Source organism: Epinephelus fuscoguttatus, linkage group LG4 (genome assembly GCF_011397635.1).
Source record: "Epinephelus fuscoguttatus linkage group LG4, E.fuscoguttatus.final_Chr_v1".
NCBI classification, from domain to species: Eukaryota; Metazoa; Chordata; class Actinopteri; order Perciformes; family Serranidae; genus Epinephelus; species Epinephelus fuscoguttatus.
Window position 1 is genome coordinate 44,617,046 of NC_064755.1, and position 14,397 is coordinate 44,631,442.

The following is a 14,397-nucleotide window of genomic DNA, read 5'->3' on the forward strand; positions in this document are numbered from 1 at the left end:
ACACACCAAGTATGAATCAATAGATTAAGGATTTATGAATATGTGTTGCTGCAGAAAAACTGACATATATTATTAAAGGAAAGCTGGCAGTGTTTGAAAATATCTGTGGGAGCCTCATGGACTTTTTGAAAGTGTTGATAGTGTTTAATAAAACCAAAGACTGGAGTGGGGCAGGGCAACTGAATAAGGATTATAGAGTGTAGCATGTAATACATGATTACTGTTCACCACCGTAACATTTGTTTACTCATCGCTGTTTTTCTTTGTTTTTTCTTTTCCTTGTCTGCCTTTTCATTTGATGGTTTGCCATATTTGCTGCCAAGACTGACTTTATTTATATGTGATATCTTTTATGATTGAAAACCCCAATAAAAGCATTGTTAAAAAAGATATGCTAATCATGATAACATTTCACATAAAATGATAAAGTGATGATATTTTACATTCAAAAGGTCAACTTCCCTGGGACATCATAATCTACTGCGCCATTGCTGCGTCCGAAATCTCATTCTCTGCACTTCATACAAAATATGTGCACTGTCGTCAACATGCTTTTGTGTAAATAAAGTCATAGGTATCCTCTCGAACACAATAAGCTGTAATAACCACGCCACTTCCTGAGAGCCTTCTTGCCAAGTAGAGAGGAATGATGCTAGAGACGATGAGTAACGCATGCCAGCCTCAGTCCTACTGGTCTCTGCAAGATGATGACAGGTTTTTTTGTTTGCTTTTGTTCAGTAGGATTAACCTTACTCCACAGGTGAACTCGTTGTGTGACGTTATATCCAAGGCATCTATGTCACCTGATAATGCTTCTCAGGGCTATATCGAAGGTAACTGGACTAGCTGGAGTTTCTAGAACATGTTTCACCTCTTGTCGAAGAGGCGTCTTCAGTTCTACCTGACTGATGGGGAGTTGCAGGCTTTAAACCCTCTGTGGATGCAAATCATTGTTGATTAAGAGGCCTGGATACAGCATTAGTGGCAGCCCCCCTGTTCATTCTTAGGAAAGTTGTACAGTGGCACTCGGCATGAAAAAAGCTCTACTTCCACGGTATGAAATTACCCAGATGATCGGCACTGCTTCTGCATCACTGGGCCCATAGAGCAGGCGCACTACATATTTATGGCTGCCGAGCACGCCAGAGTGGCTGACTTCCTGTTTAGCACTACGCTAACTGAAATGGGGGGAAAGAAATAATCTTGAAGCTCTTTTAGACCCTCCAAATGTTATTGGACCTAATCGATTAAATCGTGGTATAAAGTCATTTCGCGGGGTTGTGACATTCAAAAAAATGTAACCACTGATTTAAAGACTTCTCTAAATGTAAGACAATGGGGAAAGCATTTTTGGTCCCAATGGCATCAACTGGCAGACCCCAGAAATTGCAGTACAACTGTTTGGCCACTACAAAAATTGGCTTCAAAGCCCAGCACGTGTCTCTGGTGCGAACCTTCACAGAGTCGTTCACTTCACGTGTTAGCTCTGAGTTTCAGAGTCTTCAGGGTCACATGTGAGTTGTTGACCCACCCAGCCATCATGCAGGTCGTTATGGTTAGATGGGTCCAGGTGTGAATGCATGTTAAGCTGTCTGGGGAGGATCTCAAGGCTGAATTGTAGGTGGGTGATAACTGGCGTCGTAGGCATAGATGACACTTTATGTGTGCACCAGATTTTGTGGCTCAGCATCCCAATAGTTCTTGAGATGTTTCATTTTGGATCAAAGTGGTGGAGTGACCGACTGGAGCCACGCCACTAGCATGGCCAACAGAAGTCCAAACCATTTTGTACCCATAGCAAAGCTCAATAATAATGTACTATCATACATTCTTAAAGGTAACCCCATCACAATACTTCATGTAGAGTTTCCCAAATTGCACATCAGGCAGCAGACTCATGACAAAAATTATTTACCTCCAGAGGCATTTATCACTTACTGACGTTACAGAGCTGCCTCTGTGGTTGTGGGATATTTATGCCAGCGTAGTGTCCAGTGTTTGCATACTGTTATATTTCACCAGAAACAGTAAGCACTTAAAATACTGCTGGTTTCAGACAACACCTCACACACTGCTTCAGCCTACACAGCATGTTAGTTTGGAATTTTGGTTGCAGCCAGTAACTCAGGAACAGAAGGGGAGACATTTGGTGAGAGACTGAATTGGTGACTCTAATTTTTGGTGTCGACCTTGGCGCTGAGCTGATTGTATAGATCCTCTGTGCTGTCGGGTTGCAGATTTGTGTGAAGATTCATGTTTTAGAATTTGTTGCTTCTTGGCAGCAACATCCAGATCTGAAGCATTGCCTGCTGTCATATGAGTTTGGACAGACATGGATATAAACAGTGACTTGACTGGGCCAACAGCCATGAGGTGGTAACTCTAGTCTTGAAACTGTAGCGGAAGGAGCACGTAGAGTGACATGACCAGGAGCCAATCAGTAAGCTCTGATTCAGATAAATGGTCCAGCAGTACAGTGAGTGTGGGTGATATAAAACTTGTTTAGAGTATTACTGCTCAGCCAGGGTGGGTGCAGGTCTGGTGATTTAAAGTGTCCCGACGAACAGAGGGAGAGATTTGCCACCATCATCTGACCTTTTTTCTTTGTGTTTCTACAGGAAGTGCCGGAACTCCAGTCATTTTCAACGAGAATGGCGATGCTCCTGGACGCTACGACATCTTCCAATATCAGATCAACAACAGGTCAATGGCAGAGTACAAGGTCATCGGACACTGGACCAATCAACTGCATCTAAACGTAAGGATTTACAACTTGACTCTTGACCAGCGGGGGGGACAACTCTGTGGTCCCACTGTTGCTTTTATCAAGAATGAGGAAAAATATAATGATTATGTTTACAGGCACAAAATGTTCAGGTTTTTGTCCTTATTTCAAAAAAGACAATACTCCTATTGAGCTGTTACTCAATGCATGAGCTGACGACGAGAATCCATCAGCACACCTTATATGTCACTGTGACAACTTTGACCATCACTTTAGTTTTTTTTTCATACACTTTTAGTTAAGAGTGGATCTGCGAGCGTTTATATATATTAATTTCGACAGGATTATGTGAGCAGCATATATTCTAATCCTCACCAGAGAGAAAAAAAAAGCATCACAGAGCGTCGTTCCTGTGGGCTACAGCAACACTAAACCCCTGAGCTTGCCTGAGAAGGACTAAATGCACAAAGCTGCTATTTTTATGAGAGAGAGACTCTCACTGCAGCCTGTTCTATTTTGTTGTGAAAATGTGGGCGTGCAGCCTCGTTCTGTGGACGATAAACCAGGTGCAGACTTCCATCTGTGTCACCGCTGATGAAGGGTTACTGTTGGTTCCAGCGGTACCATACTGAAAGTGTTTGGTGGATACGGGGCTATAGTATATTTTGAGAAACAAGCTGAGGGCTGCTTAAAATCATTCCACAGTCAACGACTGGCCCAGGGCCGGTTCTGCCTTCCAGCTGTTGCTGCTTGTTCTCGCGAGATTTCGGGCACGGTATGAGATCGCTGCTTGTTCTTGTGATATTTCGGCCGCGCTTTGGAAAGCAGAGCTAGATGGTAAACAAACATGGCAGCACACCGGTAAGGTAAGACAACACGTTTACATGTGGTTTTCTATATGTTCTCTGACATTTATCCTAACGATATGAGGCGGTCTTTGTGGAAAAAAAGCTTGTTTAGTGGACTAACTTTGCACTTGAAGGTTGCCCGTTCACTTACGTTTTAACAGGTCTGACGCTACTATGCGCCCCGGCTGTATCTAGGCTAACGGCTAACATGCTAACTATTATTTTTATGTCACTAGTCACTTGAAACAAATTTAGGACGATAGGAGACGGGTTGAAATAAACCGAAATTTCCCTTTAAACCACAAAGTGATGATATGATCACTCTGATGCTGCTGAGTTGTTTGTTCAGCTAAAAGTTGACCAGCCTGGTTCCTCCTCCCTCCCCTCAGATGGAGGCCCTGCAGTGGACCACCGGCGACTCCTCCCTGCCGGCCTCAGTGTGCAGCCTGCCGTGCCGGACCGGCGAGAGGAAGAAGGTGGTGAAGGGCGTCCCGTGTTGCTGGCACTGTGAGCGCTGCGAGGGATACCACTTCCAAGCCAGTGAGTTCACCTGCGAGCTCTGCCCCTACGAGAAGAGACCCGACCAGAACCGCACGAGCTGCCAGCCCATCCCCATCATCAAGCTGGAGTGGCACTCGCCCTGGGCACTGATACCCGTCTTCATCTCCGTCCTGGGCATCATCGCCACTACCTTTGTCATCGTCACCTTCGTCCGCTACAATGACACGCCCATTGTTCGCGCATCAGGACGGGAGATGAGCTATGTGCTGCTGACGGGCATCTTCCTGTGTTACATCATCACTTTCCCCATGATCGCTGCACCGGATGTGGTCGTCTGCTCCTTCCGCCGTATCTTCCTGGGCCTCGGCATGTGCTTCAGCTACGCCGCACTGCTTACCAAGACCAACCGCATCCACCGCATCTTCGAGCAGGGCAAGAAGGCAGTGACGGCGCCACGCTTCATCTCACCAGCCTCCCAGCTGGTCATCACCTTCTCTCTGATCTCAGTCCAGCTGCTCGGTGTCCTTATCTGGTTCGCCGCCGACCCACCGCACACCTTTGTGGACTACGGTGAGCAGCGCACGCAGGATCCCTGGAACGCTCGCGGCGTCCTCAAGTGTGACATCTCCGACCTGTCGCTCATCTGCTCTCTGGGATACAGCATCCTCTTGATGGTCACATGCACTGTTTACGCCATCAAGACGCGTGGCGTGCCAGAGACCTTCAATGAGGCCAAACCCATTGGATTTACTATGTACACGACCTGCATCATCTGGCTCGCCTTCATCCCCATCTTCTTTGGCACGGCACAGTCAGCGGAGCGGGTGAGTCTGTGCATCTCTGATAAATAATGTACTGTCATGTTTTATGTAATGTTCAGGCCTCCAGCAGAGTTTATAAATGGAAGCACACACTGTCAGCAGCACACATGCACACACACACACACACACACACACACACACACACACACACACACACATTTACAGTATGTTTTTGTGTGACACTGATGACAGCATATTGAAATCCTGCAGATTGTGATGCTCACAGTGCTGCACAGTCTTTTTCTACCTTTTCTTTCTGGGGGATGTAGTTGTGAAAACTTTGCATCAAATTGTGACTTTTATTGAATTTTTCATTTGTGTTTTGGAAATAATACAGGAGGAGGTATCCTGACATGCAGAAATAACAAATAAAGCTGAGGCAGTACCGTTGCTAAGGCTCCATTATGCTTAGATTTTGTAAGCTTTTGTCAGCTTCTCATTTATCTGTGAACAATTGATTTTGAAGTGTAGATTTGATCAGTTGTAGCTAGCTAGTAGCCTGGGAACCAGACAAATCTGCAAGCTCATGATTTTAGATACAGTCACACATAGGGCTGAGTAATATGGTTAAAAAAAATATCTAACAGTATCTCAATATTTTAAGGCTATATCGTGATACATGATATACATTTTGAAATCACCTCCAAAGTACTGTTGACCATGAAAATACAAAATTATTAAATTAACTACAATCACAATAAAGCAAATAAGGTAGCTTCTGATGTAATAAAGCTAAATTAACTTCTGTTAGGATGAAGTTGGATAATGTCTTGTTATAGTTAAATAAATCAAAGCAGAACCACTGGTGCTTTTATTTTGAAGCACCCGGCTCGACTCGCACTGGACATGTTGATGTTTTTGCTGTGAACTTGAAGCTTCCGGTCAACAGTTGTTATTAACAGTTAGCAGAAAGTTAAACTGGTGCCGCTGCGTCTTTAAACGTGAGGATTTATTCACTCACTGTCAGCTGAAATCTCACCAACAGCTCTCCAAATTATATATTTAAAGGATTTGCAAGTCACACTGGTGCAGTCGCAGCCTGGAGCCCTGCAGATGAGAAATGCAACTTGCCCTCTCACGCTATCTTTAATCTTTAAGTTTAAGTTAATTCGCGTTGTTAAATGTGATGATTTTTTTCACTGTAAGCTGGTAAGGTCATATATATATACATATATATATATATTTGCAAGTTGCAGTGGTGCTCCATGGTCATGAGAAACACATCTCCTCGGTATCACTCAGGAGAAATTGATTTGGATGGATGGAGGCGTGTGTGCAGTGTGTCCTGTTTGTGAGTCTTTCTGTGTGTGTGTGTGTGTGTGTGTGTGTGTGTGTCTCATGCCGTTGGCTTAAAAATGTGTAATACTGTATGCCCTGAAACGGTGATTAATTCTGAGACGGTCCAGTCCAGTCCCAGTCCTGAGGCATTTTGGTCCACTGCCATTGATAATGCTCCTTGGAAATCGAAAACGAACTCACATTTGGCTACATCGTTAACATAAGTTTGGTCCAAAATTTTGGCTGACTGGTTTTAAAGCTAGAACCCTTTAAAAGCATCTAAATGTTGAACTTGACAGCTACTTGCTATGTCACATGTCTCTACACGAGAGATACAGAGGTTTTTAGGAGAGGGGGCTGTCTCAAAGCCTCTCATCTGACTGATTGATGATTTATTAGTTTCTGATCACCACAGGCACAGCCCTGCCTGCTCCGCAGCCTCTCGACACAAAACTAATTAGAGCAGAATTAAATTTAGCACATTCAGACAACAGTTTTTTGGGTTGAGTTTCCTGTAAGCGAGCTGCCAGATGGAGGATTTTGCTCATTATCGTGTCTGTGGGGAGATCTGGAGGACAGGTGGAGTGATTCACTGTCATTCCCTCTAAACATAGTTTATCAGTCTTTTTTCTGATGCTACTGTTCAGCGACTGAGGATGTGCTGTTTCAGGTTTTAACCAGGAACGCTCTGCACCACTGATAATGACCAGAATTTGGACAAGACATCTGATTTTCAAGATTGTGTGAGGAAAAGCAGTAGAAGCAACGAGGTGCTTTGAATCTCTGACGGGAGCTGAAGAGATCTGGACAGATCAGGCTTCAGAATCTGCTCAGATTACATCATGTCAAAGTGATTTTCAATTCAACAACTTACTGTTAATATTTATTATATGAAAGCAAAAGGCCCCTGTAGCCGAGGGATGAAGGCACCCGCTATGAACTGCAGCGTCTCCTGTTTGAGTCCGCCTGGGAATCTTTGTTGCGTGTTGTTTCTTGTCTCTTTCCTCATGTATTCTGTCCCTGTGCTGCCAAAATCTCTAGTAAAGACATAAAAATGTTTATTTAGCCCTGAAGCTTCAGAGTGGGCGGCTCGGTGTGCAAGTTTGATTGACAGCTGAGCCAGCAGCACCACCGCAAGACAACTGGCACTTTTTCTACTGCAGCCAACCTCCTGTGATATGAACTTTTCGGAATCTGGTGAGTCGAGATTCCTTATCGTGTTTCGACATAACAAAGCAGGATGTTTCAGACATGAGTCAGTAAAGGAAACCGAGCAGTCCACTAAAATACCTTAACAACTATCAAATGGATTACCATGAAAATTTATGCAGGCATTCACAGATCCCAAAGGACGAAGTCTACTAACTTTGGTGATCCCTTGAATTTTCATATTGTGCCACCATGAGGTTGAATTTTTAGTTTTTAGTTGTTGTTTTTAAATCAAGTCATCAACCCGCTGAGGGCTGGGTTCAAAATCACACCGAAAATCAAAGTAAAACATTGAAATCACAGGCTGATCCAACTTGTGTGAATTTTATCACATCAAATCAACATGTGACTCAGTAGTGTGTACGGCCCCCTCCTGCCTGTATGACCTCCTGACAACATCTGGGCTCCTGATGAGTCGGCAGATGGTGTCCTGGGGCATTTTCCCCCAGATCTGGATGAGGGCAGCAGTGAGCTCCTGGACAGTCTGATGCACCGATACATAACGTCCCATACTGTAGGTGCCCAGGTGGATTTGGGTCTGGACACAAGCCGGGTCCTGCACCAGGAGGAACCCAGGGCCCTCTGCACCAGGAGGAGCCCAGGGCCCTCTGCACCAGGAGGAACCCAGGGCCCTCTGCACCAGGAGGAACCCAGGGCCCTCTGCACCAGGAGGAGCCCAGGGCCCTCTGCACCAGGAGGAACCCAGGGCCCACTGCACCAGGAGGAACCCAGGGCCCACTGCACCAGGAGGAACCCAGGGCCCTCTGCACCAGGAGGAACCCAGGGCCCTCTGCACCAGGAGGAGCCCAGGGCCCACTGCACCAGCTTTGGGTCTGACTGTCACTCTGAGGATTTCATCCTGGTACCTAACAGCAGTCAGGGTACTGTTGGCTCTGACATGGAGGTCTGTGCAACTCTCCAAGGATCTGCCTCCCCAGACCATCACTGACCCACCACCAAACCCGTCATGCTGGATGATGTCACAGGCAGCAGAACGTTCACCACAGCGTCTCCAGACTCCTTCACGCCTGTCACATGTGCTCAGTGTGAACCTGCTCTCATCTGTGAAGAGAACGGGGCGCCAGTGGTGGACCTGCCAGTTCTGGTGTTCTCTGGTGAATGATGGAGCTGCACGGTGCTGGGCTGTGAGCACAGGTCCCACTAGAGGACGTGGGGCCCTCATGCCACCCTCATGGAGTCTGTTTCTGACAGTGTGGTCAGAAACATGCACACCAGTAGCCTGCTGGAGGTCATGTTGTAGGGCTCTGGCAGTGCTCCTCCTGTTCCTCCTCACACAAAGGAGCAGATACCGGTCCTGCTGCTGGGTTGATGCCCTTCTACGGCCTGGGAGACACAGCAAACCTTCTTGTGATCACATGTATGGATGTGCCATCCTGGAGGAGCTGGACTACTGCTGGTGTCTTGCCTCGGTGTCACATCATCCACAATTTCCTCCCTCTGATGAGAAACTCAGCTTATGTCATCTGAACTACGTCACTTTTAAGATGTTGATATGATTTGTATGAAACATACAAGTGTAACATATTTGTGGTTTGCAGAAACATGCAATGCCAACATTTTCCTCTGGTTACTGGTCTCCATGATGACACACATGACCCAGGGACTTCTGATGATAAAGACTGGGGAGAGGAAGAAGGTGCTTGAGAGCCCAAAATTTTAGTAAGTGGACCTAAGTCTTAAGAGCAGCTGAGTGTCTGGGTTTCTTCTGATCTGAGGAAGGAAAGAAATGGACAACAGGAGTTTCAGTTTTTAGCTGGAGTTATTGATGCAGCAGATTCAGGCTCAACGACATGCTCAGATGAAGATTACATCACCGTCCCAGAGCAGACTGAGGTGTCACATCAAACAGCTGACGGCTTTCCGCCTGAGGCTTCACAGTACTGAAGTCTGCAGGCAGAAGACACCTCTCCTACATCAGATCTCAGGTTTTTACTTAAAATCTGCAGCCAGAAGAAACAGAACACAGTTTACTGAGAACATTTCAACATACAGAGAGTAAAATGTATTTTTCTATAATCACACAGCAGACAGTTTTTGTTCAAAGGGCTCGGAGCGTCCACACTGTTAATTGTGAGGAGAAACACAACACCTCAGGCCTTCTTATTCATTGTTTGTGTCCGTTGAACACCTGCTGCTAAAACTTTCCTGTCCCGCCTGCTGTAAACATGCCAATAATGTGACTTTGGGCTCCAGTTTCCCGGCGCAACACAGGGTGGCCAACCCTGCGCAGAGCTAGTTTCGAGCAGCGCAACCCGAGGCGTGCTCAGTTTGGTAGTTTGGCAGACCGAGGTGCGCTGAGATGGGTGTGGTGGCGCAGCAGGGGGAGGTGTCGACAGATCCAGCTTGGTGCAGGGACGGTTTCGTGCCAAAAGGCTTTGCCGAAGGTGCGCTAAAAGCTCGCCATCTGAAACCAGGTCTACTGTCAGCGCAGGCGGAGCGCAGCCGGTGTAAGCCGAAGTTTGGCTGACCGGCGGACAGTGCGCACACGTCACCAAAACCTCACAGGCAGGTTTCCAGAATGTCAGGCACATTAACGATGCAATAAATACCCAAAAAACACTATTCAATGCAACTATCTGCAATCAGCACATAAATGTATCTCTATATCGACTGTCCCGTCACATCTGATGTCAGATCAAAGGGGATTGGCACTGTTTGGCACATTTGGCACGCGTAATGGAAACCCAACACACAGCTGCAAACTAATGAGTTCACATCCCTCTCAGCCAACCACAAACAGCCACAGCATCAGATAGGGAGTATATATTCAGCATCTGTCATCTTAGAAAAGCCAAAAGAAAAGAAACAGAGTGAGACTGCGAGAGAGAAAGAGAGAGCGCGCACACGCGCGAGAGAAACGTAACATTGATTTATGATTGTGGTGACCTCCTCCCAGGCTACCTTTGCATCATCAGCCCGTGGAGGTCTGCTCCCAGTTCCGTATATTCGGACACTGCGAGCTTGGACCTCCCGGACCAAAACATCAGTTTCCTCCTGGGAGAAGTTTGGCCGTCTGACTCTGCTGCTCTCTTCTGCCATGGCGAATTGAGTAAACTCTCATTACACCTTCGAGCGGCGCATTTAAGGGCGAGGAGAGGGGCTCATTTGATTAGTGTGATGTGTGTAAAACCCACTCCACGCCTTCTCTCCTCCCTCTTTCCGACTTGCGCAGGTAGGAGGAACGGAGGTGGGAAAGAGGAGTAGCTGCGCCAGCGTGCACGGTGTGCCAAATTTGCAATATCCACCTGGCCACACCCAGTTGGTGAAGCGCCCCCACCTCGCCTGGAGCTAGGCGGGGGCCTACTAGAGCCCCATATATAATCAGACCAGGTAAATCAATTAGCACCTGTCCGAGAAGCAGATAGTTAAAATTCAAATCCAAGGGAAATCCTCTAACCAGAAACAATTATTTTGCTTTGATAAAGGACAATTTTAAAACTGAGCATAGCGTTAGTTCAGGCAGGACACAATGTCAAGCTCAGCTCACATCCCAGCTACATCAGCTGATCTCAAACAGTCCAATCAACTGATGGATCAGCTGATTGATGGAAGGGAGTCAGCTGATAGATCACATGATTCCTTTCTATGCAACCAATCGGCAGATCTCATTCAGGGCGCCCTATTTAAACTGCTCTGGCCAGCCTACTGTTGCTGCTTCCTCTTCAAGCTGCTTTGCAACCTGCCTCCACCCCAGCTCCTCCTTTTCATGCTGTGTCTGACTTATCAATGTCATTTCTGATTGCTGCTGCTCTCCCTGCCTCAGGCTTTCCTCGCATGCGAGTGGAAAGACGGAGGGATGTGTTCTCTGTGCTTTAAGGCTTTCCTTGTATGCACGTGGAAGGGCAGGGAGGTTTGCTCTCTCTGCCGTAGGCTTTCTGCTTAGCCTTGAGGAAAGGCAGAAGCCCCAGAACAGAGCCATACCACCAAGTATAGTACTGCAAATGAAAATTAAGTTTTCTTTGACTAAAGTGTTCCAAACTTAAATATCTTTGTACGGCAGTGATAGCTGAAGATGAAGGTACAACCAGTGGTGTAGTGATAATTGATGAGGTGGGTGTGCGAAAAAAGTAGATGGGTCAGTTACTCTTAACCCTTAGTTTTTCACCTTAGGAGCTCTTTTAAGATCTAAGATGCTTTGTGAATAACTTTTATCTTAAGGACCTAGTCTTAACTTTAAGGGGAAATTCTAAGAAAATGTCACAGTTCTAAGAATTTTCTTAGAATTTCGTCACTAGGAGCAACTCTTAGCACTAGGAAGCTTTGTGAATACGGCCCAGGGTGTTTGACTTACTCCCCTTTCTCAGGGCTTCTCAGCCCACTGAGACAAAGGCCCCATTTTTTAACCCAAACAACAAAGTTTAGGTCCTGAAATCTTTACTTCCAGGTAGAGCGGGGACTCTAGCTCAGTTTGTTTACCAGCAGAAATCAAAGGTAAGAAAAGACTTGAAGTCATGTTGGAGTTGTTCTCAAAGTTAAATGTCAACAGGAAGTGGGCTGCATTCATGGCTGTAAATACACCAGAGGTCAGAGGTCAGCCTGTTCATTTAGTGAAGGCTCAGAGCTTTTGATCGACTGTGAATTTGGCCTTTTACAGCCACTGTAACTCTGAATGTTCAGTTTATTCTCCTTTAAAAGAAAACCTGAAGCTGCTGAAACCAGACAAGAGATTGAAGACAAAAAGATTCAAACACAAAACAACGCTGGCAGATTGTTTTTTGTAAATTTAGATGAAATATTCAGATAAAGATTACGTGTTAAAAACCAGGTCGGAAAAAAGTCGAGTGATGCATTTCAGTCAAAGACAGATGTCGGAATTTTCCTCTTGAAATTTTTAACTTCAGACCTAAAAGCATTTCAGGTGCAGTATGCCAAAGGTCAACCCAGTCTCACTCCGAAGTCCTTGATTACCCTATAACCCTTGGTCAGTGACTTCTGACTTTCACCCAGTAATAATGCTTAATAACCTTCTGTTGACTTATTAACTAATAATTAATCATTTCAGCTCTTCTGTCAGGAAGTTTAATTTAGAACAAAAAATCCTACTGTGTGTAAAAATCTTGATTTGTAAAGTTACAAAAAGCTGTCAAATATTGCAGCGAGGTTACGGCCAATTTACAGTTTCCATATCCATGTGTCTACAAGGGTCCACTTTGGTCCATGAGATATAAATGTCTTCATCCATCCGTGTCCCAGAAGGTCTGCACAGACCTGTATGCAGACATCTATGTGCAGCCCATTTTTCTGACTTTGCAGACTGTCTGCAATCACGCCGACTGCACATGCTTTGATCTCTGTTTCCAAACTCCAGTCCCAATGTCGGCAGTAGTAGAACGGTAATTTCCCTCCCTCGCCCTTTTGGGGGCTGTCGCAGACCCTCAGCTGTATTACGAATAGAATCACACGTGTGTCTGCGTGACTGCAGCTGTCTGTGAACGCTGAATGCAGGAAGTGCGTCTGAGCCTTAAAAAGTAGAACATTTCCCTCTCAGATGTGGTGGAGTGGAAGCAGAAGATGGGGCGGCAGTAGCTCAGTCACTGGGACTTCAGATCAAATATGGAGCGTGGACTGGTAGCTGGAGAGGTGCCAGTTCACCTCCCGGGCACTGCTGAGGTGCTCTTGAGCAAGGCACTGAACCCCAAACTGCTCAGGGCACTCATCCATGGGCGGCCCCCTCACTCTGACATCTCTCCATTTAATACATGTATAGGTCCTGTTTGTGCATGTGTGTGTATTTCAGACCTGTGTGTGTGTGTGACAACAGAGTGAAAAAATCGAATTTCCCCTCAGGGATTAATAAAGTATATCTTCTACTTCTTCTTCTTCTAGAAAGTGGCATTAAAAGAAAATGCTGAAGTAAAAGTAGGTTAAATTTGTACTTGAGTAAATGTACTTAGTTACATTCCTCCGCTGCCTCTCCATGAGGCCTTTTTATGTCCATCGTCTCGCACTGACAGCCTGCCGACTGTAACATGTCTTGGAGAAAAACTTGTACAAACTTTCCTGGTAGTTTTCCAAAGTTTTTCGACTCTGTTGATTTATTCAGAAACGTTTTTGCTTTCCTCTCAGCATCCAGGACTCTCCGTCTCTCTGCCAGGCTCCAGATTTATTTCACTGTTTCTTTTTTTCATCCATCAACAGAAAAGTTGAACTCCATCATGCTGTATATTCACTTTGGAAGAAATATAATTTCCGGGAGTTTCATCATCATTTCTCTGACATATTGTGCCTGTTAAGGTGAAGGTGGAGGTTAAAAAAATGGGATCATTTTGTCAACATGGTCTCAGGTTACTGCTCTCTCTGCTCATCTGTTCTGATTTTCTGCATCGCTCTAAAGAGAAGAGGAAAGTTTACAGACGGATGTCAAGCTACAGACCAAACTATTAAAAAAAGTAATCACAGTTTCTGAGGGGAACTGAAGATTGATGTTGAGTCGAGCACTTCCTCTCTTGGATCATATCAGGCACGAAAAAACTGAGATTTAGTGATACCAGGCCCGGAGCGCTCTCAGGCACGGGGTCTCCCTCATTCCATATTCATACCCCTTCACTGATTGAGACCTTTATTATTATAAAAGCATTTTGTGATCACCATGGATACGATCATTTCTCTTGGTTTGTCCCCTCTCCACAACATATGAACTGCTTAATGGACCAGCCAGTGATGGACAGTAACTAATACCCCAAATGACTTTTCGGGTGATTTCACTGTTGCAGACAAATTTCCAATGTTGGAATAAAATCATTACAGTTTTACTGCAATTGGTGGATGCTCCCATGACCCCGATCATTTGGTGTAAGGTGGTCATAAAACTCTGTCCGAGCTGTCTGAGGTCAGTCTTTTTTTTTTTTTTTTTTGTCTTGACATTTCGAGAAAATCACACGTTTAATTATCGTATTATTATCGTAGGTTTTTAGTTTTGGCTCAAGCACCAAACTGCAAACCAGGTTGACAGATAGCATGGAGGGGACTCCAAGCAGTGCTGGGCACGCTACTC

The 14,397-nt window shown here is 45.5% G+C and overlaps 1 protein-coding gene across 1 annotated transcript in view; it reads left to right on the forward strand.

Moving 5' to 3' along the window:
* Positions 1-14,397, forward strand: part of LOC125887005 (metabotropic glutamate receptor 8-like) — a 202,920-nt gene that overhangs the window by 160,972 nt on the left and 27,551 nt on the right. The window contains exons 8-9 of the mRNA XM_049573452.1: positions 2,619-2,758; positions 3,963-4,898. Coding sequence (XP_049429409.1) covers positions 2,619-2,758; positions 3,963-4,898 — 1,076 coding nt within the window. The remainder of the gene's footprint in view (positions 1-2,618; positions 2,759-3,962; positions 4,899-14,397) is intronic.